General features: G+C 40.4%; 1 protein-coding gene across 1 annotated transcript in view; it reads left to right on the top strand.

The window, feature by feature from the left end:
- MAP2K5 (mitogen-activated protein kinase kinase 5) overlaps positions 1 to 24,652 on the top strand; it is a 91,801-nt gene that overhangs the window by 43,910 nt on the left and 23,239 nt on the right. Inside the window, exons 4-5 of the mRNA XM_008573763.1 lie at positions 5,523 to 5,584; positions 8,578 to 8,623. Of these exons, the coding sequence (XP_008571985.1) occupies positions 5,523 to 5,584; positions 8,578 to 8,623 (108 nt within the window). The remainder of the gene's footprint in view (positions 1 to 5,522; positions 5,585 to 8,577; positions 8,624 to 24,652) is intronic.

The following is a 24,652-nucleotide window of genomic DNA, read 5'->3' on the forward strand; positions in this document are numbered from 1 at the left end:
ATGTGGAGCATGATGCTCAATATTGTTCAGACTACAGGTGATTCTCTGATGCTAAGTTAACCACCTATTGGCCTGATGGATTGACACCAGTAAGTCTAGAAATGGGCTATTAAAAAAAAGTTAGGTTTGCCATGTTTTATTTATCTAACCACTGCACAGCTGACTTTAGAATTCACCAGTACAGCCAACACCTTGAGATTTTTGAGAAGTTGTCCTTCTCCCTCCCTGATATTTTACTGCCAATATGTATAAAATCTTGGCTTGAAGGAATGTCTATTTTGCATAGTAAGAAGGGAGCAGGACAGACTACAGCATTCAAGGTCCCCCCATATCCCCAGATGCTCTCTGGCAGTGAGGAAGAAAGGAGAGCAAAGAGGGTATCTCACACCATCCAGTCTCACATACTTCATCCCCACCATTGTGAACCCACAGTTCACTCTGTGAACCCACAGGTACCAGCCAAACTGAGTCAAACCCCCAGTGTTCCACGGTACATTCCAAGTGCCCAGCCTCAGCACTCTGTCTTGGCCACTTCCCCCATCTTGCAGGGCTGTTTATTAGGAGTGCACATCTTACCCTCTGAACAATACACAGATTATTTAAGGATATGGATTAAGTATTAGCTGTCCCATAATGCCAAGCTCATTGTCTTCAACATGGTAACTGCTCAAGAAAATTGTTGAATGAGTGAACAAATAAATAAATAATGAATGATTGTATTGTTTTTATACAATATATTATGTTTATCTGCTGTCAATGTCTGAATTCACCACCACATCATTGTCAGATTCCTTTGTCATCTTTAATTATGAATTAAAAGCAAAAATGAAGTCCTCAGGAATATCTTTTTAAACAAAGGTCCCTTAAGTTTTTTCCAGTTAAGTATTTAGGCCAGGCTTCTACCTTATACAAAGCAGAGTTCTGCTAAGAATCTGGCCCTCATCTGAGTTTTTAAAAATAGCCCCTTGCCTTTTTCTTTATAAACTTTCTACTTTGACATATTTTTTTGTTGTTGTTGTTTTTTGACATCATTTTAGATTCATGTGCAGTTGTAAGAAATAACATGGAGAGATCCTGTGTACCCTTCACCCAGTTGCCCCTAATGGTAACATCTCATAAATAGTACAGATATAACTACCACAAAATTGACATTGATGCAATGTACAAACCACTGACCCTATTCAGATTTTATCAGTTTTACATGTACCTGTGTATGCGTGTGTGTGTGCAGTGGTGGTGGGTTGTGTGTGTAAACATTACTGACATAGATTCTTTTAAAGCCAAGAAACATCATGAGTTCAAAACAGTATGTCTCTTTAAAATAATCTCCTTTTTAAGTAAGTCATTTAAAAAGCATTTTTCTGATTTATGTTTTCTGTAATTGAAGTATCCAGCTTACTTGCCTGCTCTCAAAGTCACAAAGTGTGCTTATTGGCAAACTTACTCTGCAAGTGAACAAGCAGCAGCTGTGGTTGGGATTGGACCTCCTCCCTTCCTCCACCTCTTTGAGTGTGCAGGTACACACACACTCAGATTTTCTGCTGCTTGCCTTTTTTTATGCCTGAGTACCTTGCTGACAAGTGCTAATAACAAAATACCCAGAGAGAGTCCAGTTGAAGTGAGCATACATTAAACATTCTGAACTTGTCCTTTTGCTCATAGATTGTGCGTAATTAATAATTAAACAGTTTTGGTTGTAATGGGTTGACCTTCCTGAACTGTTCATTATTCACAAAGCAAAGGCATCACTCAAACTTTTTTCGCATTGTCCTTCACTGTTCTCTAGTGTGCCGCATGCTTGTGTTGCAGTTGTTTAGCAAAAGGGGCTGACCAGGTAGTTACTGAAACCTCTGAGACTTGGAGACTGTCCTCCTTGATGACCAGAATTGCTTACTGAAATGGTTTATGACAGCTGTTTTTATATAACAGTTGCCTGCTTGATAACAAGATCCAGCTTGTATCCCTTTAGCAGGACTCTAAAGTTGATTTGGGACCAGAATTTCAGGTTAAGGCTTTTGGTTAAGGTTGTGTCTACTGTTTCATTCCATACCTCCGTGCTTATAAGTTCAACAGAAGCTTTTCAAAAAAAAAAAAGCCCTTAAGGTGAAGTATGGCACCCAGGGTCTTAAAGAGAGTGACTTTTATTAACAATTTAAAGTCAACTTCAGCTAGTACTGAGAGTTGTTAGTACTGCTTCTTCAATCCACGTTTATATTTTTGAAATGTGTTTCTCCATCTTGCCTGAACCCTTATTTCACAGAGGGCATTTTTGATAAGTAACAGCAACTACTTTAGTAGGTCCTCTGAACCCCTTGGGATGGCTCTCAGTCCCCCAGAGGGAAACAATGCTTTCCCTGATTGTGAGCTATGGTGAAAGTGAAGCACAAATTTACTGTGCACTTTCCTGCCTCTTTCTCGCAGATTTGAATTAGTCAGGTTCTTGGAGGTCTTTCACATCCTGATCTAAACTAACTTCTAATTTTATTTGCTTTAAAAAGAGAAAAGTGTACTTTAAAATCCTTCAGTGTGGTGAACATTCTCAGGTGTATTCGTTTGCTTTCCTTTGGCATAACAGCCTGCGTACTTTTGTGGAATTGGAGGCTCCCAGAGGACCCCTTTGCCTGGTGTTTATGTGTGGCATTCTGACCATCCTCCTACTAGTCAGAAAATTCTCCCTTGAGGTATGCAAAAGACATGGATTTTAAAATGAAAAGAAATATCTGGCATTATGCATGTGAGATTAGAATCTTCCCCTGTATCTTCGATGAGTGATTCTTTCCAGGCACCAGTGAAATGAGAACCCACTCTCTGTGGTTCTGCAAAGTCGACTTGGGTTGGCATTTTCAGAAGTGAAATAAATTATTCATGGGTACCACCCAGTGTTCTTTAGTTTTATAATATGAGGAATTTAACAGGCTACAATATCAGGTCTTAAATAAAATTAAGTACCCGTGCAAGATGTCACATTTCCTCATTTTGTTTCTCATACATGTTAAAATGACATCTTCAGCAAGTTGCCTAGTCTATAACTCATTAATTTACTCTTAGTATCATACTTTGAAATGAGGCCCACATTAGCATCACATTTAACACCACGTCTTTGTACAAAGGCAGTCCAGAATTTTAACCATCTTGGTAAATATTCAGCCACATTAGGCTTTTATTTTCTTAAGTATTGTGTTTTAAAGTGACTGCTACTCAGATATTTCCAGTACTACACCCTCCAAAAAAATCTGTAAAGGAATGACTTAGAGAGGCTTCCTAACTGATCAGAGTCCATAATTTTTGCACCTCAGACTTTGAATTATCTTTTTATCAATGGTTTTTGAGACAGTAAAATGTCATTTCTTGAACTGAGCCTTGTAGAATCTTGCAGGCTTGGTGATATATATGGCTTTCTTAAAACAGGCTGGGGCTGAAATTGATATAATGTTTTATTTTTGATCTTCAAACCAATGGGACTTCTGTGACCATTTTATAGTACCTTTATCGAGGACTTGTCATGTTATTGCGTGCCTTGTTTCTTTTGAGTGGACTGTTTTGTCGGCCCCCCGTTTTTCATGTCCTCTCTGTGTAATGCCTGCATGTAATCCTTTGAACTTGGCAGGATTTTATTTCACTCCCATTTCCTTTGTTTTCCTTTCCTCTTGGAAGCCTTTCTCTACTGATGAGAATTTTAAGTTTAGAATTACTAACCTTCCCCTCTTCTGGATGAATAAATTTAAAGAAGACAGATATGCCTGGACATTTCATATAAATAGAATCATACAATACATGGTCTCTGTGTCTAGATTCTTTTACTTACCATGTTTCTGAGGTTTATGCATGGCATAGTATGCATTAGCAGTTTGTTCCTTTTTATTGCTGAATAGTGTTCCATTGTATTTTATCTATCCATTCTCCAGTTGATGGACATTTAGGTTTTGTCTATTATGAATAATGTTGCTGCGAACATTTGTGTGTGAGTGTTTATGGGCATATATTTTTATTTTTCTCTTTTTTTTTTTTTTTTCTGGCTGCTCTGACCCCCTTATTTCCTTTTGATTTAATTGTATTTTCCAGCAGTTTCCAATTGTTTGAATTGGAAACAAAGCCTTAATAAGAGTTCTAGTTAATTTTCTGTCTTGTAATTACTGTTCTCATTTTTCTGATAATTGGCCACAGCAATTATATGTATATTTACTAATCACATAGGAGGCTGTGCAGTTGTATCTATCTGCCACCATTGATAATGACACACATATTGCAGAGGTGCTTTTATCATCTTCTTTTTCCACTACATCAAAGCTATTTCCTCTCGTTCTCAATAATGAATACATGCATGCATTTGACACAGTTGTGTGCTAGAGAAATTGTTTGGCTCCCACCAAATGCTGCATGCTCTGAGTTTCTTGCCTGCAGCGCTAGAAGGTTGTATGTAATGATATATTGCTCATCCAAATGGCCAAAGCACTCCAAAGCACAGTGAGATTAAAATAAGTCATTCCTTTGTTAATTTAAATAGGTGCATGTATCATACTTTGCAGGGCACTTTGTGTAGGGATGTCAGAGAGGAAAAAAGCCGCCGAAAGGTATTTTTAATAGCAAATGAGAATAGATGAGAATGGAGTCATTTGCAGCTGCCTACTTTATGTGGCTTTCTTGTTCCAACTGTAGGTCTAATGAGATGACTGTTAAAGTACTCTGCAGTGTAATTTCATTACATCCTGAGCTGTTACACTATAAACACAGTGGCGCTCTCTGTCATTCTTGGAAAAACTCCTAAATTCTTAAAGCCTTCCTTTGCAAACGGTAATGGGGTTTGCTCCCTGAGCTATGTGGTGGTGGTTGTTACTGTGTAGTTTTCTGCTCTTTTGAGTGACTCCCACCTCCACCCCAGTTTTGTTTGGTCATCGAGGTGGGAGTTTTTCATTGTGTCCTTAATCCCTGGCATTCTCATACGATGAGTTTACCTAGACTGGCAAATAGGCTGAAATTTCTCTTCAAGAAATAACTTCCCCTGTAAAAAAAACCTTTCTGTTAAAGTTAAAAAAAAAAAAAAAAATCTGATCCAAATGCTTCTATTAGGGGTAAGCAGTTAGGAGCAGTTGACTATACAAATAAATGTAAATAAAAAGGAAAGTGTAAATAAATAGCAAATCCAGTAAAAGAAACAAAGGTCAACACAAGAATAATTTCACAGCTCTTTGTTAATTACAAGACCATTTGTGTGTTACTTAAGTAATCATTAATTTCTCATTTACACTTTCCCTACCTTCTTTTCTACCCTGTGGCTATCATTGTCCTTTTTTCACCTCCCCTCCCTCTTTGCTCTCATGTTTCTCACCATTGTAATGTGTGTGGCTTTAAATTTGACATTTTTACCTAAAAGTAGGGAAGAGTAAATAGACAGTCTTTTTAATTGGATGAGGCCTTATTTTCATTATATTCACCTTTATACGGTTCCTTTGCCAGGGTGGGGTAGAATATGAAGAAAGAAAAGGAATTGTGACTTTTGGTGACTTGTTTTTCCTCCCTCCCAGGATTCGCCCGTCCTTCCGGTTGGAGAGTTCTCCGAGCCATTTGTACATTTCATCACTCAGTGGTGAGCCTGTTTGCAAACATGCCATGCCCTCAATGTAAATGATACATGCCATTAACTTGGCGGCTCCGTGAGACCTTATGGCTCTCCCTGCTTCCTTTTGGAGACGGGAGGGACTTCGGGGCCTTCGGCAGATGGGACAGCAAAGCTGAAGAAATTGTTTAAATTATGTAAACGTTATTTACACAGAGGGTCATAAACGTACTTCAGAGGCTTTTTTCTGTTTTAATAAACTGCTGAGATTCAGGCTATTTCTTTGAGCACAGATCTGTTGCCATCTTTTTTTTTTTTTTTTAAATACACAATTTTATAGTCCCTATTGAACAAACATATGAAGCTTATTTTTATTAATGTAACCTCAAGTTACCTATAAAACTGTCTGTCACTTAGTGGAAGCAGCATAGTTTATTAATTCATTGGATTTTCAGTAAATAACTTTTATCTTTGGTTATATTTTAAACATAATACTGAGGTCCTATTTCAATGAATTTTGATGTTTGAAAGATTATGAAAACAGTTCCATTAGGCCAATTTTAACCCTTAAAGAACTGAGTGGAATGACAAGATTTACATCAAAGAGGCCCTCAGAGTCTCTAGGCAACCCCCGTCATTTTACACCTGAGGAAACAGGCAGTTTTCTGCCCAAGGGTTCTTTTCCAGCCTTCTGCCTTCTTCCTCCTGGCAGAAGGCGTCTTTCTTTTATTACCCCTTTTGCCATCATCCCTCTCTTCCCCATCCTGCAAGACTCATGCGGTCTTGGGAGACCCAGTTGCCCCACTGCCCTCTCGCTCACTGCAGCATAGAGAATAACCCAGGAGAGAGGAGGAAATTGGGAGCATAGGAATGACCATCCCCAAGCAGGAGACAGAACCAACCAGACATTCTGGAACTCCTCCGTAACTACCTTTGCTCCTCTTTTCCTTCTTCACCAAAGTCCTTATTTCTTCACCCCTTCAGAGTCATGTCCACTGCTGGAAAATGAACAGGCAGACCCTGCCAAAAGAAACCCTCCATTCCCATGGTGCAGTGAAGCAGCACAATCAGGAGTCATTGCTAAACCGAAAAGGTTGTTCCCTGTCCCCTGCCACTCCCAACATGATCCATCTGATGATTACACTCAAGTGAAGCCAAGAAATATTCCTTAATATAAATGTTAAGCTTTGTCACCTTTTTGACTAAGTGTAATATGTTACCTCTTAATAAAAATGCCTCATACAGTTTTTATCCATAGAAAAAATATGTGGGGAAGAAATTTCTTCCCCCATTTTAAAATTTTTATTAATTCTGTTTCTATTTAAAATACTTGTATAATAATTCTATAGCTTTTAAAAACTATTTTTAGTCTGAAAACATTGTATTTCCAAAGCATGAGATATTGGAAAAAAGCATACACATTGATTGAACAGTGGAATTCTGAGCTCTTTTGAAAGTCATTAATGATGTTAGAGCCATTATCCAGAAGTACATATTAATCTCACTAAATTTCCTTTACATGGATTTTCTAAAAAATATTCAGAAGCACATCATGAGAATGCCCCATTTTGAAATGCAGAAATTGAAAAACAGACGTTGTGATTCCTATGCGTCCTGGAGCGCCTCGTTTGAGCATCGCCTGCTCAGATGTTGGATTTGTGACAGACTACAGCACTTAGCTTGCTGTGTGGTCCAAAACCAGCCTGGGGATGGGGATGGTCTGGGCAGCTGGGAAGAAAAGTTGATAAGGCTTTACCTTCCTCCTGTCCAAACAATTAATCAGCTGTTATATAAAAGTTTTATGCAAACAGAGGGAGGGATAACCTGTGTTGAAATTTCCACAGATGTCAAGCAGAAACAGAAATGATAGTGGGTAATAGCCTTGTTTTCCCAAGAGATACAGCTACTTTGGAATGTCAGATTAGGACTGTTACCAACTCCACTGGCGAGACAGCTTGAATTGCTTGCTAATGGATGCAGTATTTGAGAGGTGCATATGGTTATTTATAGAGAAGGCAAATGTCCTCGATGTCATTAATGGTTCATAACTACGGTTCTTGTTTACCAAATGATCATTAAATGTCTCTATTTTTAAAAAGCACTGTCAGCAAATGCAGAGATTATATGAAGGGTTTTCTTCTTGCTTGTTAGAGAATGCCCCTTATATAAAGAAAAAAGTAATGTGTGATTTTCCAAGTGGTAGAAGCAGCAATCTCTTTCCATGACTTCATCCCATAGACACCCTGAGTTGATTAGAACAAATACAGTCATCAAGTAGACAGTTACCCACGGTCACCTCGATCCCATGTGTGGGTGCCTCCTCATGTAGCTAAGTACATGGTACAGCTACTAATTATACTTACTGCATGGAAGACTAGAAATGTTTTGCATGAAGAATGATTCTTTAAGCAGCTTAAACAAACTTAGCTGTCTCACAGCTATTTAATGAATTATCAGCTTGTACTGTAGCCAAAATAAAAGCAGGTTGAGATAATGTGTAATAACCCATTTCTAATTTTGTAGCATTACCTAGACCTCTTTAATATACTACTTGTCATTCGGAGTCATAGTGAAGGAATGAGATGTTTCTGATTTGACTTGACAGTCATATTTCTTTTCTTATTGTCTTTTCTCAATTACCAAGAAAGAAGTATATTATTCCCTAAATTTAAGCTTGAAATAAATTGTTAACTGAGTCAGGAAGAGAAGATTGCTGCTTTTTTTCACGTTAGTTTCAAAAGTAGAATTAGAATAAGTTTAAGTTTATCCTTTATATTTCAAAAGTAACAGCAAAAAAAACCCAAAAAACAAAAAACTTTGTGTTTCTGATTCATAAGTTCCCCCCAAATCGAATTAATTAAAGGCCAAAATAAAAGGGAATATATGCTAATACTTTGGCCAAGAACTGAACATGATGAATTTTGAAAACATTCAAATTCCAGGGGAAATAGTCAGTGGTGGAAATTATAACACAAATTTACAAGTGACATAGATGATACGAGGTTTTTTTTCCCCTACCATAGCATGCGAAAACAGCCAAAAGAAAGGCCAGCACCTGAGGAATTGATGGTAAGTAAATTTTTAAAGTTATATTAGAATTCTCCAGTTATATATTTATATTTAATATTCTGTTAAAAAGACCAAAATGAAATTTAAAAAATTCACAGGCTCTGGAAGGCCTACATTATTTACTTCATTTGAGTAGGTGTCTTTGAAGCTCATACCCTCAGGTAATAGTTTTCCCTTTTTAAAACCCACCACCATTTTGAAACTTAATGCAGAACTCTTTTGCCTCACTCAAGGGTCACACACTTAATGCAGTACTCTTTATCCTTATTTGCTATTACAGCCTTGCAGAATTCAGAGGACTGGTAACAGAGAAGATAGCATTTGTTTTTAGTGCAGTCCTACAGGAAATTCTGAATGTGGCGTGGAGTCTTTTGGATTCATGTAGAATGAAATTAGACTGGCTGCAAAAGATCAAGTTAATATGAATCTTTGGTCTTTCCGCAGAAACAACTACAAGGCTGCTGTGTTCTCATCTCCAAGGCAGCGTTCTTTGATTGCAAATGACAGTTTTTAGTCAAGCAGGGAGAGGAACAGAGACGCTCCCTAACAATTCCCAAATGGTCATTTATTTAGTGCAGATTGTTGATTTGACAATGCACAAGCTGTTAGAATAACGTTAGGATTGAGCAGTAGTAAATAATAATTATAATCTACTCTTTCTAATGTTGTGCTTATCATTCCCTGTCTTTCGATTACTGCAGTCAAAGCACATTTCAAACAATTTTCTTTCACCTCTTTAAACAATATGCATTTTATAAAATATCAGTTCAGAGGTTTTCATTCTTTGTATTCCATCCTGATAAACACTCTAGCTTCTGAATAATACAGATTTCATCCCCAAGTATAAAATAACAGTATGCTTCCCTTTTGTATCATGAATACTTCCAGGAAGGTACTTCTGTCCTTCTTGTAACCCCTAGAGCAAAATCTCAGTTTTCAGGGTAGTTTCAAGTTAAAGTTCACCCCTAAAACCTCTACAGTTTATAACTGTGGAGGTTTCACGTCTGGAATAAACTGGGTTATTTTTTTTTTAGTCTCTTTGATGGTTGGGAAATTCTTGCAGTTAGTCACATTTGAGAAAACTTGGAACAGGTTCTAGAGATGGAGACCCATTTACCTTGTGCATTATTATGCTATGGCTGGATAGCTCAGCTATTAAAACAAAGGAATAGGGTTTCATAAAACATATCTGTTTGTAAATGCCTGTTTCAAAGCTGCAATGAGTTGGCCACTTATAAATAAAACATCTGCAGATCATACATATACCCATAAATGTATGTGGATGTATGTGTTGGCAAAGAACACCACTCCAGGGTGGCAAGTCATAAAGACAAGGCTAAAGGGTGAGTACTTTCAATGCCTTAGAAGCAAGTGGATAGGGATGTGTGTGTGTGAGAGAGAGAGAGAGAGAGAGAGAGAGAGAGAGAGAGAGAGGGAGGGAGAGACAAGGGATATGTATTTAGACATATTTCTTTACAACTCTACACCCTGGCGTGTGTTGTCCCACATTTTTAATTAATCAGTATCAGTAAATCAATAAACTACAATGAAAAATGTAGTCACAGGAAGCACTATACTATATTTCATTTAACCATTTTTCTAGTACTGCTCACTGTTTGATTTTAAATGAATGTATTCCCAGAGGTATAGCAATAGTGAGGCACCCCTGGCTTGGTAAGGGCTCAGTGAGGGGGCAGGAAATAGAGTATATGTGAGGCTGCTGTGGTCAAGGGAATTGAGCCCTGCCTGCCTTTGGCCAAAAGATTGGGCCCAGTAGGGGATGGAAAAGAAAGCAGGTTGTTCCTTGTCTTGAACCTGAGTCACATCCTAAGGACCCAGTCTTAAGGAACCAGTCTCTTTATTCCTTACAACATATTAATGGCTTTAATTTTTCCTTTTCCCTCTCTGCCTACAACCTATTTGATGTTACTCCCATCTGGAAGCCAAGAGCTTCCTCTGGAATGCATGAACTGTAGAAGCCATTTGTCATTGTAGGACCTGTGCCTTTCACAAAAAGAGCAGTTTATCTCCCAAGCACGGTAACTCCAGCCAACAGGGTGCCAACAAGGGCTGCATGGCTTGGGCTGCATCAGCTGTGAGGCCTGCAGGATAGTTAGGGTTTCCCTGTGGGCCTGCATTTTCCACATCCAAGGAAGAAAGTAAGGGATGGGGTTGAAGGGAAATACTGAAATATTATAGATTCACCAATTGGGAAATCATAAATGAGCTCCAGGTGTGACCTTGATCAGTGAACGCAGCAAGTCCCAGCCTACGTGAATCAGAATGCAGGATTGTTGGGCCAGATCACTTTTACTCTTGGGCCTGGGCCATGCACACAGTGGTCACTCAAGCAGTTTTTGTCTTCTTATTGGTGTGGGGGGGTTGTCACTGTATATATCAGAATATCTAATATCAAGTCTTAAAATGATCATCTTGGCAATTTTTGACCATGTGAGTCTTAAAGATGAAATGTCAAACTCAATCTTAGACTCTTGAGCCCATTAAAATCCCAGTGTTAGAACTCATTTAGTTGTTTAGATATTTTATTTCCTCGACTTTGTGTTGTTGATCTTAAGATGGGTGTCAGTTTTTATGTCCTCAGTGGAAGTATTTTAAAGTTGGACCAAGAAATTCTTTACACGCTCACATTTGGGGGAGGCCAGGGTCCACATGAGCTGGTGCATTTTTCTGGTATATAGCCATTAAGCTACATAAAGAATCCACTAAGAAGTTTCATCATTGGCTTCCACATCATCTTATCTCAGAACCAGGTAAACAACTGAATTCAGCAGATATTTATAGACCACTATGTGCGAAGTCCTGTGCTAGACTCAGTGGAAATTATCAGGAAGAGTAAGCCACATGTACATAGTCTTGCAGGGAACACAGCAAGTACACAAAAAACTAAAATGAACAAACTATGGTATTATAAAAGAACTGCAGTGTTCTTTGGGGATCCATTTGGGTAAATGGGGAAAAGCTGTATGAAGAAGGTAGCATTTGAAAAAGGCCTTTGGATAATAGACCAAATTTTAATAGAATTTTCGAGGGGCCATTCCAGGCAAAGGAAACATGATGGGCAAAGCATGCGTATATGTAGGCCCCAGACCTTTTCAAAGCAATGCAAAGCCTCTACCTACTAGAACAGAAACCCCTTTGACATTGACCTGGTGAAGTTCAACCAGGCAACATACTTACCAGCTGAGTCATCTCTTAAATTCCACTTCTCTAGAAGGAACCCTCATGTTGAGCTCTGAAAACTTTGACTCTGCATTAGAAGTAGCATATCCACCAACATGGACCTTTTTTCTTGAGTAGATTCTCTTGAGTGGACTCCCATTCAAACACAGGGAAATCCTTCATCCCTGAGGAAAATGTGGACTTTCTTCAATTCTTTAAGAGCCTATTGCATAAATCAGGAGTCAGCTTTAAATGCAATGAAGGAAAACAAGCCATGTAGGCAGCCAGGAACATTTAGCATGCTGACACAGCCAGAAGATAGGAACTGCCTCTCCTTTCTGCTCCTGTGAAAATGATTCCATTATTAAAGAATCCACTTTTAAATCACACTGGTGTAAATCACAGGAAAGACGTACATCAGTGCTGCACCAGCTCTGTGACCTAGGACCAGCAAACTTAGAAATAAAAGTTTTCGGGCAGCAGAGACCTCTTAAGAGGTGGCAAACAGAATGTCCAGCAGGCTTCAGAGCATCACGCAGGGATGTCATGACTTAGGTGGAAAAAAAACCAGCTTCTGCCAGTCAGAAAGTATTGGTGGGACTGCAGCAAGAGGGGAGAAGAAAATAATGCAAAGGTGGTAGAGAAATTTCCCCCAAATGCCAATAATCAGATTGAGGGAAGAAAAAAAAAATCAGACCCTTAAACTCAGGGACAGAGAGACAGCCTAAGATGGGGAGCATTGAGATGGAGTTCAAGTCTGGTTTTGCTATTCAAATTATATGTTTAAATATTTTTAAATAAAAGGGATATGATGAGAGACATTACTGTATAGACCATTTGCTTCTTCTGTAAACCACAAATAATTTTTTCTGAGGAATTAATCTTCCTTTACAGTTCTTTGGTAGCTAGGGTTGGGCTGTGACTTAGCAGGGAGAGCCACCATGTCCCATTCCTTGTGTAACCTCAAGCAACTCCCCATTCCCTTCCACTTCAGCATCTTCATCTGCAAAGCCAAAGGCTGTGGACTAGATCAGCAGTCCTTGTAGTCTTCAGGAAGTCTGTTAGAGCCCCTGAAATTACATCAAAAATTGTGTATGCATGTAGAGATTTGCATTTTTTTCTTAAAAGAGGAATTCATGGCTGTCACCAGTTTTTTAAAGGGGACCATGACCCCAAATGATTGTTAAATTCCCTTGCTACCTTCCCATTCTTTTCTTTAGAGCTACGTGGCCAGGACCAAACAAGCAGCTCAGAGGGAGGCATTCATTCACTTGGAGGGTGCTTGCTTGGTGTGGGGGAGGAGAGGGAGGAGTCATCCCTGTGGGACTTGGCAGGGCTTCCCACCAGCTGTCATGCAGCCCTTTAACCTCCCAGCCTATCGTGAATGTGGGCCTTGACTCGAGCAAGGAGCATGTGGGCCATAGGCACACACACTTACAATTTGGGCTCAGAGCGCTGTATATCCTAAGCATTTAGAGTATTTCCAGAAGCTTTCCATGTCTAAGCTCTATTTAATGGAATCTATGCATAGTAAGTAATCAGGTCAGAAGAAGCTGCATCCCGGTTTGAGATCAATCGCCGGCTAATACTTTATCTAGGCCACTTTATTATCTCATGCTGATCCGATTCCCATTCTCCTCCTCCTTTGTAGCATGCATTTCGGCTGTGGTAAAAGTACGTATCACATACATATTAAAAACATATACCCATTCTATCTGTATGTAAATGCGTGAGGCACAGCTGGATATTGCAGAGGAGTTTGATTTACTAATAGTTATTATCTGTTCTAGCTGTTCAGTGGCAGAGAGAATTTCAGAGAAACAAGCTGGCGCAGAAATTGTCTTTATGTTATTACTATACTGCTTTAGTAATTGTTTAAAAACATGGGCTTTCTCCTTAGGTTCTAATAATGCCTGTTATTTTGTGCATTTCCTTATACATTCCAGAGCAGGGCGTCCTCGTTTAGCATTTCCTCCAGTTTGGTTTTCGATCCAGGCTCCTAGGAAACACAGGGTACTGTTTGCAATTGAAATTTGACATTTTGCTTAGAAAGCAAGTAAATAGTGGGACTGGAAATACAAGAAGCAGGTGCGGGTCTTAGGGGGAGGGTGTCAGATATAATCAAAATAGTGCTTTTGGATTTTTTTTTCCTTCGTCTATTCCTAGCAGCTGCAAACTTGAAGGTGTCTCATTTCTCAGTGAAGGCTTTATGTGTAAGAGGTGGTAATGTTTGGGGGCTAATAAACACCAAACTGCTTTAGAAAAATCTGTTTAAACATTTAATTACTTGCAAAGAGATGTTAACTTGTTTAACTCCTCTAAATTAAATTGTCATTGTAGCTTTTCTGCTTTTCCAAACCTGATTGTAATTACATTTTCAGATTGGTTGGTTGTTCTCTCAGTTAATCAAGGTATATGATAAATTGGGCATCTGCATTTAAAAATCAAAGTGACCACCACTTTAGATTTTTATCTCTCAAGCACTCAAATTTCAGTGTGACTTTGGAGTTCACACCAAGTGGCTTTGTTTGCAGTTATCAGACTCAAACTTGATCACTGTGAAAGACGAAGTGCACTGGACAATTAAGAAGATGATTTTATTCAGGCTACAGCAATAGGGAGAATGTTTATTAGTGAGGAATATCTCTAAGAAAAGGGAGAGGTCGAGGTTTTATGGAGGCAGGTAAACAAGGGATTCTGCAGCAAGTCTTATAGAAGTCATGAGGAAAGATGGAGAAGGATCTCAGCTCTGAGAGCAGGGTGGTCCTTTGTGGTTATTAAAAGGATGGGTGAATTTCTCACCTGGAACTGCTTTCTGGGAGCACAAGACTCAGATAAAGTTCAACATTATCACCACATTCTACTATGAGGCAAAGATGTTTCACTTTATTTTGACCCAGGGCTTTTGTGCCCGAAGCACAAATACAAGGAAAGGCACATTTCCATAGCCCCCTTGAATAGTGCTCATGGACCACTGTGCTTGCAAAAATCTAAGCTTTTAAAAATACTAATGATAGTTAATAGGCATTTGTGAACTTGGTTGTAGATTACTGCATTTAGCTGTTTGTTGCCTGTGTCATATGAACGTGTTTTAAAATGGACCTTTAGGGGCCAGACTCACGTGTGTGGCCGCCCATTCTTGCAGACAGCATTTTTGCTTTTGGTTATTCATTTGGAGGTACAAATCAGTTCATTAGCTACAGAGCCCAGAATTTGCAGGGAGAAATTCTGCCAGGGTTGTAACTTCAACTAAATATTTCCTTCAATCAGAAGTCATCACAGGAGTGTGGGGGCTCCATATAGGGTCCAATTGACGACCGCGTAAGGATTTTTTTTCAAGTTCTGAAGGCCATTAAAATTATGTGTGTCTGCTTATAAATAAGAGTCCACTAGTGAAGAAGCTGATTTTAGCTTTTTAATTGCACATAATTACAATGGCAGAATCACTGTCTGGATGCTTGAGATCACACTAAATTAGACAGCTTTAATTTGAATGTTTGATGACACATTAGCACTTCAGCAAGAACAGAGAGATTATAACCCCAGAAAACAGGCTTTGTTTTTTCAAAGATGTGACCACTTAATCTTTTCATGAGACTTTAGCAGATGAATATATGTATGTGTGTGTATGCATACATATACACACACATTCATATATATCTCTATATACAAGCACATAGAAAGAGCGATACAGATAGATAAAATCTGTCATTCCTTGATCATGGTGACTTGACAGTTTTAATTTCCCAGTTAAAGATAACTTTTTTCCTCCATCAGTTGAGTTAGATCTCTTAATATGGTGATGATTTGCCTGTTTAAGATTGCAGTTGTTTGAACTCATGCCTGCAATACTTCTTTTATTGTTTCATTGGGCTGACTCTCATCTTCCCAGCATCTCATTTCAGGGCACAATGAGGTTGTGTAGCATTCACTGACTACAGGAAGAGTTTGGTTTTCTTGGATGCAGGAAAGTGGATCAATTGAGCTGCTCGTCCGTGTTATGCCAGAGTCACAGGGGGCTAAGGTGGGTCTTTGGAGCATGTGACACATTAGTTGCTCATTTAATGCTACTCAGCTCATTGGAAGTTTCTGCTGTTTGGGTGGTGTCCTTAGCCCTCCTTCTAGGCCCTTCATCTAGGCCTTCCTCTTCCCTCTTTTTGAAGGCCTTCATCTTCCTCTGTGCAGCTTTTTCCCATTCTTCCCCTACATAGTGCTTGCTCCCTTCTCTGAAGCCCTTCAGAATATGTTGTGTCTAACTTGGAACAGCACCTAATTGCATGTTCATCTTATATCTACAAGTGGGTCCATGTAGTGCAGTGGTTCTCAACCCCGGCAGCTCATCAGAATCATCTGGGAGGTTTAAAAAAAGAAAGAAAAAAAAAAAAAAAAATGCCTGGATCCCAACCCAGGTGAAAGAATCTCTGGCATTTGGGTCAGGGAGCAGATACTTTTTTTAAAAAAGCTCTCTAGGTGATCAGAAGGAGCAGCCAGAGGTAAAATTAACTGGTTTAATGCCTTTTTTCCTCCTACTAGATTGTAAGTTTCTTGAAGGGGGGTGGTGATCTTATAGATCAGTGCCTAGTTTGGTCCTACTCTGCTGTAGTTCAGGCAGATCACTAATGAGTGCGTGAACTATTCTCTCTAATCCAGTTCAATAAAACACTGTACTAGACACTAACCAAATAAAGACAAACATGACATGTCTCCTGTTCTCCAGGAACTGATAGCTGAGGAAACTGACCCAAGAACACGCAGTCCCTGGACATTATGATATGCAGTATAAATTAGGGTGATCATACTAGAATACGTGGTCTGATAAAAGGGGTTTTTTTACTTCCTGCTAGGAGAGGTCATCTGGGTAAGATAATTTGGTGCCAGAATAATACAACTCCTAAGCTGTTGCAATGTTTGCAAGGATAATATTCAAAGCATTTAACAACCACTACAGCATAGGTCAGAACAGGCACCAGGTTTGGCCATACACCTTGGTTGTATGAGAAGAGCCAGGTAATGCTAAGCAGTTATTGATCAGCAGCACCTGTAATCTTTGGCATGCATTCTGACCACTTGAAAATTCACCTCCAACAGTTAATTCCAAATCAAGAGGTTCTCAAAGAAACAAGCCATACAAGAGACCACAGGGCCAGCACCATCTTTGCCTGGTTAGATTGATAGCATGGGACCCCAGGGTCACTCCCTAGCCCCTGGGAGTAAGGGATTAGGTTGAAAAAGGCCAGAGACATTCAGCCATTTGTGGGGGAAATATAAAAGGATCTTAAAGCTTGTTCCTGAGATTTGGGAATTTCTGTTGAAAATAACAAAGTTGTTTTCCTGTGAGTACACACCAATAAATATATGCAATTCTTATCAATTATTAATGAGTCTTACCAGGATTTTCAAGGACTGGAAAAAATAGAAGCCTTCTATTTACAATAGTAACCAGCTGGATTTGTTTAATAGGTTGTTTGCTTTTTAATTTGTAGCAGTTTGGAGAGAGACCTTTGGGGATCATGAGGCTTGGTGTTTCAGATACACAGTTATTTTGGGGGCCAAATCTGCCCGTAGATAATTTGAGGTTTGTTTGGCCATTTAGAGACTGCAGAAAGGCATTGAAGACATTTGGGCCTTCCATCCTCTATTTAATTTTCAAGATTAGAATTAAACATTAGGCGTTGGTCTACCGAGAGACATTTGCCAGAGCATGGACTAGTTTCTTTCCAGTATCCTGGTTTACCGTTTCTCTGTTCTCTTAATATAAATGGTCACTGAATCTGAAGTAGGAGAATAGGTACCATTCGTTTATTCATGCAAAGGTTCCCTTGACACAAATAAAAATGGAATTTTCAAATGTAACCCGATTAACTCTTAATTGTATACCAATAGCCTATGTGTGTCAGCTCCCTCAAAAGGCTTCTGAATGGCCCGCATCTCTTTTTAAAGTTGGGGGGAGGGGAGTTCAATTAATAGCAGGACTTTCTATTTGTGGTATTGGTGTGGAGTTGACAAAAATTTGTATAAATAGGGTGCATTTTTCCACTTAAGAGGGCTGTGCTGAAACATTTTTAATTGGATTTTCATGGTGATTGACAGCATTTGATTATGACAGTAACTTTATTTGGCTGGACTGCTTTAGCCTCTGGTTCAGATTTTTCCATCAAAGCTCCTTTTTATCCTCTGAATCCCCAGTGGAGCAGCAGTCATTGTGGAAGAGCCTTTTAGCACCTTTGTTGTAGCCATCCCTGGTGATGATTGGGCCCAGCTGGTAGTAGATAAGAAAATGTTCCTTTCACAAAGAGGCTGTGTCTCCCGCCTCTGCGGTTTCAATAATTTTAAGAGCCCCCAAAACCTGTTGAGGATTAGAAGTAGCTTTAGATGTGAAATGAGTGTTAAGTATTAGTAATCGGGAGATTAGGGCCCCAGGGACAATGAGAGATAAACAACTGCAATTAAGGCAAATCTGCCGATGTAAACAAAATTTAGAAACAGATGCCCTAACCATTTTGGGGGATTGATTTGAGGGCACCAAGGAATCGATTTTTGTCTTGTTTACACTTTCAGACCCCTGTGATATACTGGAAGGCTAAATATTTCATACAGCCTGATTTTAGTTAATTTTTTTTTCAGCGCCTCACAGTAGGTGCCACTCTCCTCACAGTGACCAGGCCTGAGTTTATTCAGCATTCACAGGGAGCAGCTAATTGTCTATGAAGGGCCCCCGTGTTTAAATGGGCTTGACAGGAATTTAAATTTTGTTTCAATCAACCCCTGTGCTCACAGCCTGCTCCAGTTTCTAATTTTTAAATTAAACATGATCTTTTTTTTTTTTTTTAAGCCATAGTCTTGCCTCTGGAATACTGTCTAACTCTCGGGAAGGCAAATCAGCAACCCCGGAATGCTGGTTTATGCAGGGCCTACAGCACAGCTTCATGCGGGAAAGTTCCTTCTCCAAAACAAGCTTTCCTCCCCCGGCAGGGAGGTCAGCAGAGCTTTGGCAGGGCACCTCCTCCTTCCCGCCTTCGGAAATGGCCCCCTTTCCAGCTCTCCTGTGCAGGCAGCAGTGCTGCATCATCTGGAAAGTGGGTTAAATACCAAAGGAAGGCATGAGGAAGGCTTCTAGGGGCTGGCTGAATGATAACCCATTGCACGGCTAGTACAGCTTTGTATTTCAGACATCCTTCCTATGTCATGAGATAGGGAGGGAACACACCTTGGGCGTCACAAATGCACATTTTATCATCTGCTCACAGTTTTATTTCTTGAGCATCTGCTCTGCACAGAACACCCCACCTGATGCTGAGGAAGCAGTGCATCAGCTCTGAGGCCTGACTCCAAGCAGCTTACAGTCTAGCAAGGATGATAGAAACAGCCAAGCACAGGAGAGAATGTGAGAATCCCACGGTCCTCCCACCTTGCCTGCCTTCTTCACCTCAGGCCACTCCTTTTCACATAGCCTGTGCCCCAAAATTCTGGCAGTCTCCAAGTACGTGCGGCATTCGCACATGGTCATGTCTCTACTCGTGATGTTTCCTCAGCCAGGAATGCTCTTTCTTCACATCCACATGATGAACCCCTACTTAGCCTCTAAGACCCATCTAGCAGACTCTGTGAAGCTTTCCCAGGCCTGCTGCAGTTGGGTTGATGACGTCCTCTCGTATGTCATCCCTCCTCCTGGCAAGTGCCTCTGTTAGTGCACTTCTCACACTTTGTGGCAGTAACTTGTTTGCATAAGTTCATGAACTATTTGCAATAGTTCATGAACAAGACGAGGAGTTCTTTACGGAGGAGATCATGTCTTATCTATCTTTGTATCCTAGGCATCTAGCACAGTCCCTAGCCCTGAGTAGAATGCTCAGCAAATGGTTATTGAATTAAAATGATACGAATTTAACAGGTAAAATGAGTTCTGGGGAAAGAAAGAGTTCTTCCAACTAGGGGTATCTGGGGAGGCTTTGTGAATGGGGTGACAGGTAAGCAGGGCCTCACAGGACATTTGGGCATTTATGTAAGTACAGTTGTGCACCACGTAATAACATTTCAGTCAATGACTGATCAAATATATGATAATGGTCCCATAAGATTATAATACCATATTTTCACTGTACCTTTTCTATGTTTAGATATGTTTAGATACACAAATACTTACCGTTGTGTTACAGTTGCCTGCAGTATTCAGTACAGTAACTTGTACAGGTTTGTAGCCTTTAGGAATAAGGGGCAATACCACATAGCCTAGCCTGGGTGTGTAGTAGGCTATACCAACCATCTGTGATGTTTGCACGATGATGAAATCGCCTAACGACGCTTTTCTCAGAACATATTCCCATCATTAAGCAACATGTGACTATATATTACCCTCAGCACAGAAATGAGAAACACAGCTTGGATCATAAGGAAAGGTACCAGACCCTCGAATATCCACCTACACTAGGCAGAATTTATACTACAATTTATTTTCTCTGAACTGCCTTGAAAGAGATTGGAGTACAGTTGCACCTAACTTGGGGCTGCAGATGAATTCAGAAAGGATTTTGTTCTTTAGCCTTAAAAAAATAGATTTATTATACTATATAAACATAAATTATTCTAAACATAACATTTTTTTAACATGAGTTAGAGCGTTCTTTAATGTAAGTTATCTCATTTGACCTTCACGTGGGTAATATAAGGCTTATTCTTGTTCCATTTTAGTGATGCATAAACTGGGGTTCAGAGAAGTTAATTTACTTGCCTGGAGTCACATAGCCAGGAACAACACAAGACTGTTGTACTGCACTACATCAAAGCTATATGTACTGCTGCATAGTAGGCAGGGGATTGTTACCATGGTTTTGAGAATTTTAGCTAAGACAAACCATTTCTTGGAGTCAGAAAAATAAAACTAAATACAAATACCGCACAAAAAAACTTGTAGGATTTCGGCAGTGTTTGCTTATGAAGCCAATGTCCCTCTGAGATGCTTTGCTCAACTCACTCCTTACGGTCCCTTCCACCTTGGTGCTTCATCCTGCATTCACGGGGCCATGGTCGAGGCAGAGAGCAGATGGTCACCCACACACTCCAGCCATACCCAAGGGGCAGGGGGCCCTGGTTGAAGCCTGAACCTCAGTACAAACAAACACAACAGGAAGAGAGAAAGTAATTACCAGCAGTTCACACCTGGTCTGTTAGCTGATTGTCTGTGGGGAAGCTATGAGAATTTATAAATTATCGTTTTTTGGCTTTGGTAACCTGTGATGAAAGCTGAGGGCAGAATATGTCCTCCCAGTTGTCTGGCCACGACCTTTCCACCTCTCCAGTTCTACCATCATGGTTATAGAAATGAGCAGCTTCCAAGAGATGTTGTTCCCTGAATTGGGGAGAAATTTCTTTTAACTCAGCAGACTTTACTGAACCATTCTACGTGCAGAGGCGCTGTCATTTGGTGCCACTCAAAGTGTGGTCTGTGGACCAGGGTAGTATCTGAACTGTGTGTTGAACACAGCAAGGTCAGGAGTTTGTGCCAGAATGTAAATCAAGCATGTCTCAAAGCATTCTGTTTAGTTCAGCTAACTTTTTTGTAGCAAAACTTTCTCAGTGAAGGAAGCTGTGTGTTGGTTTATGTTATGTGTTCTTTATCTCATTGCAAACCAGTAGCAAGCAGTTCACAGGCCAACTACTTGAGTTGCACAGCTGTAGGGAATACAGAGGGTGATCAGATGCTAATCTTGCCCTCCAAGAGCCAATAGTGGGCGAGGAAGTAAGGGTTTTTTATAACTACTTCATCTCCTGCAGCTCGCACAGTACAAGGCATCATGTAGCTGTTCAGTAATCTCTGTTGAATAAATGATCAAAAAGAACTGTGGTGAGTGCCATGTGAACAAAGCAGTTAGGTCACACATGATATGGAGCCACACAGACACAGGTCCATCAGGGAGAGGGGAGACAGGAGGGGAAGACAGCGCTAATGTCCACGCCAACACAGGCATTCAAAGAGTGGGAGCAGCAGGAGCCCAGGCATGGAGCCAGGAGCTCGCTCACGTCTGTGACCATGATGGTAGAAGTGGAAGGCAGAAGCTTTGTGACATGGCAGTGGGCGGGACATACTCTGTCCTCTGCATGTGAGATCAGGGGAGGCTGAGGAAGGGCTCTAGAGCTGGAAAACCTGTCTATCTTTTGAGCATGAGCCAAGAAGCACCGTGGTGAATCAGAAAAGATTGACTTGAATATCAGAGGATACGGTTTCAAGCCCAGGCGCTATCTCTGGGAAACTGGGTAAGCAACAGCTATTTCCTTAGCTCATCTGAGCCTGAACTGCTTCATCTGTAAAATGGGGATAATAAGACCAAACTCACAAGGGGTTTTTTTTGTTTTTTTTTTAACTTACATAACATGGAGTTTATGAAAGTATGTTTTTAAATATAAAGTGCTAGACATATGAGGGGCACTAAATCATTCACCTTCCCTGGGTCATGATTTTCTCATGTGTCTAATGTTCCTGGGTACCTCTAACTAGTGGCTTCTTAGATGACAAATGTGTGTGTGGAGCTTAATGCAATTTAGAACAGAGTATATGTATGTTGGTGTTTGCAGTTAGTGTCTACTGATTGGTAGGTTCTTAGCGGTGGGTCTCTGGGTTATTCCTCCCCACTCATTGGAAGCTATAACTTTTTGTGTCTGTCTTCTGTTATCAGTAAAATGTAGTGAGCATGTTGTTGGAGGGAATTACTGTGAACCAGTTAACAAGTATTTGTTGTCCATTTCTGTGAGGTGCTATGATGTGTTCAGAAAGAATATAAGAAACATCCGTGTCTTCAGGAGCAAACTAGCCACAGCCACCGGAGAAAGAGAAGGCAGGATGAGCTGCGTGTGTGCTGCTGGCTTGGGTGGTGTGGGAGCTCAGGGAACGGTGGCCTTGCAGCCGCTGTAACCACAAAAAAGACTCAACTCCAGCTGGACCTGTAGGATGGCTAGAATTGGCCAGATATGGAAACTTGGAACCTGGTGGCACAGCAAAGCTCCAGTCCCTCCCATCCTCACCCTCCTCTCCCTGCTGCCCAGCTTGCGGCATGTGCCTGAGCCTCTCTCAGCCTCTGATTCTTCACCTGTAAAAGTGGGGTCTCACAAGGCGTGAAATGTAAGTTAGATAAAATATGTTACATTCCTAGCACAGTGTCTGGCCTAAAATAAATGCTCAATAAATGTAGCCTTTTCTACTATCATCACCGTCACTGCTAATAACAAGAGGGAAGGCGTTCCAGGAAGAGAAAACAGCACATGCTGAGACCAAAAGGAACAGGGGACCATGAGGAACCCACCCTGGCCAAAGCAAAGAAGGCCCTTGGAGATGTTGAGGGTAAAGTTAGCTGGGCAGATCCCGTCTTGAAGGGCTTTGCACACCAGAGAGAAGTGGGGCAGCTGGAAGCTGTTGCTGGCTCTTAAACAAGGTAGTGGCTGGACAAGGCTACACTACGATAGGCAGTCAGGCAGACGTCAAGAGAGTCACACAGGGCTGATCTCTGCCTGTGACTGGTGGGCCAGACCCTCTGGCTGAAACTGATTCAGGAACAGAAATGTCCCAACACTCTGGCTCTTCCTGAAATTCCATGAAGGTCTCTAGCCAAAAGAATGGGAAACCGAGTTCAGAGCCTGCAGCTTCTTGGCAGCATGTCACTTGTCTCTCTTTCTGCATCTTCTTTTCAGTGTCCTTTCTGTCACTATCAGGGAAAATCATTAGTATGCTAATCTAGCTAGCCGTCATTTTAACACTGACCTTTGCTAACCTGCCTTTGCAATTTCAGGAACTATGTTTGACTTCTCTAAAAGTAACCTTAAATTGTAGTCTTGTAAGAATTCCATAGCTGTATCCTTCACTCCTTCTTCTAATGAGGTTATGACCAAATGCTCATTATAATTGCTTTAGACTCCTTTTAATTTTCAAGCTTATTAATCATAAGAAGAGTTATTTAAAATTGCATAAATTAATCTTAGATTAAAAGCCCATCAAAGCCTCGAAACAATTAAGAATAAGTAGGATTTCCCTGGGGCAGCAAGTTTTATTTTAATATTGCAGTCAGGTGGATATCAGAACCTTGAAGTATGGTAGTGATTAATGTATGCAAAATTTAAATGAGATTTTTTAAATGGCAAATCTAAATCACATATTGACCTAACTGTAGGCTTTAACTGCATTGTTTGTCATATATTTAAACTGTTTACTAATCAACATTTTAATTACAGCGTGTACTGGCAGAACCTAGGACAAATAAAATCTAGCATTTTAAATGTTGCTGCAAAGTCTGTTATCCAAAAATAATGAGACTCTTATTGGGTAAAATGGGGAAATGAGAAAACACAGAGTAAACTTACTTGGCACAGCACAGTCCTAAGGCATGGGGACTGCTCTGGATACTTCTCAGCCCCTATTCTCACCTTGAGATTCTGCTGGTCTGAGGCGTCTACCTCTCCATGGAACTGCAGTTGGGTTTCCTTTGAAGTTGATGAAGTTGATTCACTTTTCATTAGGGACCTGTTTCGCTTTATGTGTTTGCGCCCTGGTTGCCAAGCATGATTTACTTGACGAGTACTGATGGTCCCTTACTTGACAATGGTTTGACTTAATGATTTTTTGACTTTATGGTGGTGCAAAAGCAGTAGGCTTTCAGTACCCTCCCAGACTTAGGTTTATTGGGAGGTAACCCCACTGTAAGCCGAACAGCATCTGTATAGCCTGGGGGCCCTCTCCTTTTATGATACGGAGATAAGATGTTTCCAGAAATTTGATTTGACTTCAGCCAAAGTTAGTGGCCTTTTGTCGTCTTCCCCCCACCCCATCCGGGATCACTGCTGGGTTAGGCAGGCTGTCCCCAGGAA

The sequence above is a fragment of the Galeopterus variegatus genome, unplaced genomic scaffold (assembly GCF_000696425.1).
Source record: "Galeopterus variegatus unplaced genomic scaffold, G_variegatus-3.0.2 Scaffold961, whole genome shotgun sequence".
Lineage (NCBI taxonomy): Eukaryota > Metazoa > Chordata > Mammalia > Dermoptera > Cynocephalidae > Galeopterus > Galeopterus variegatus.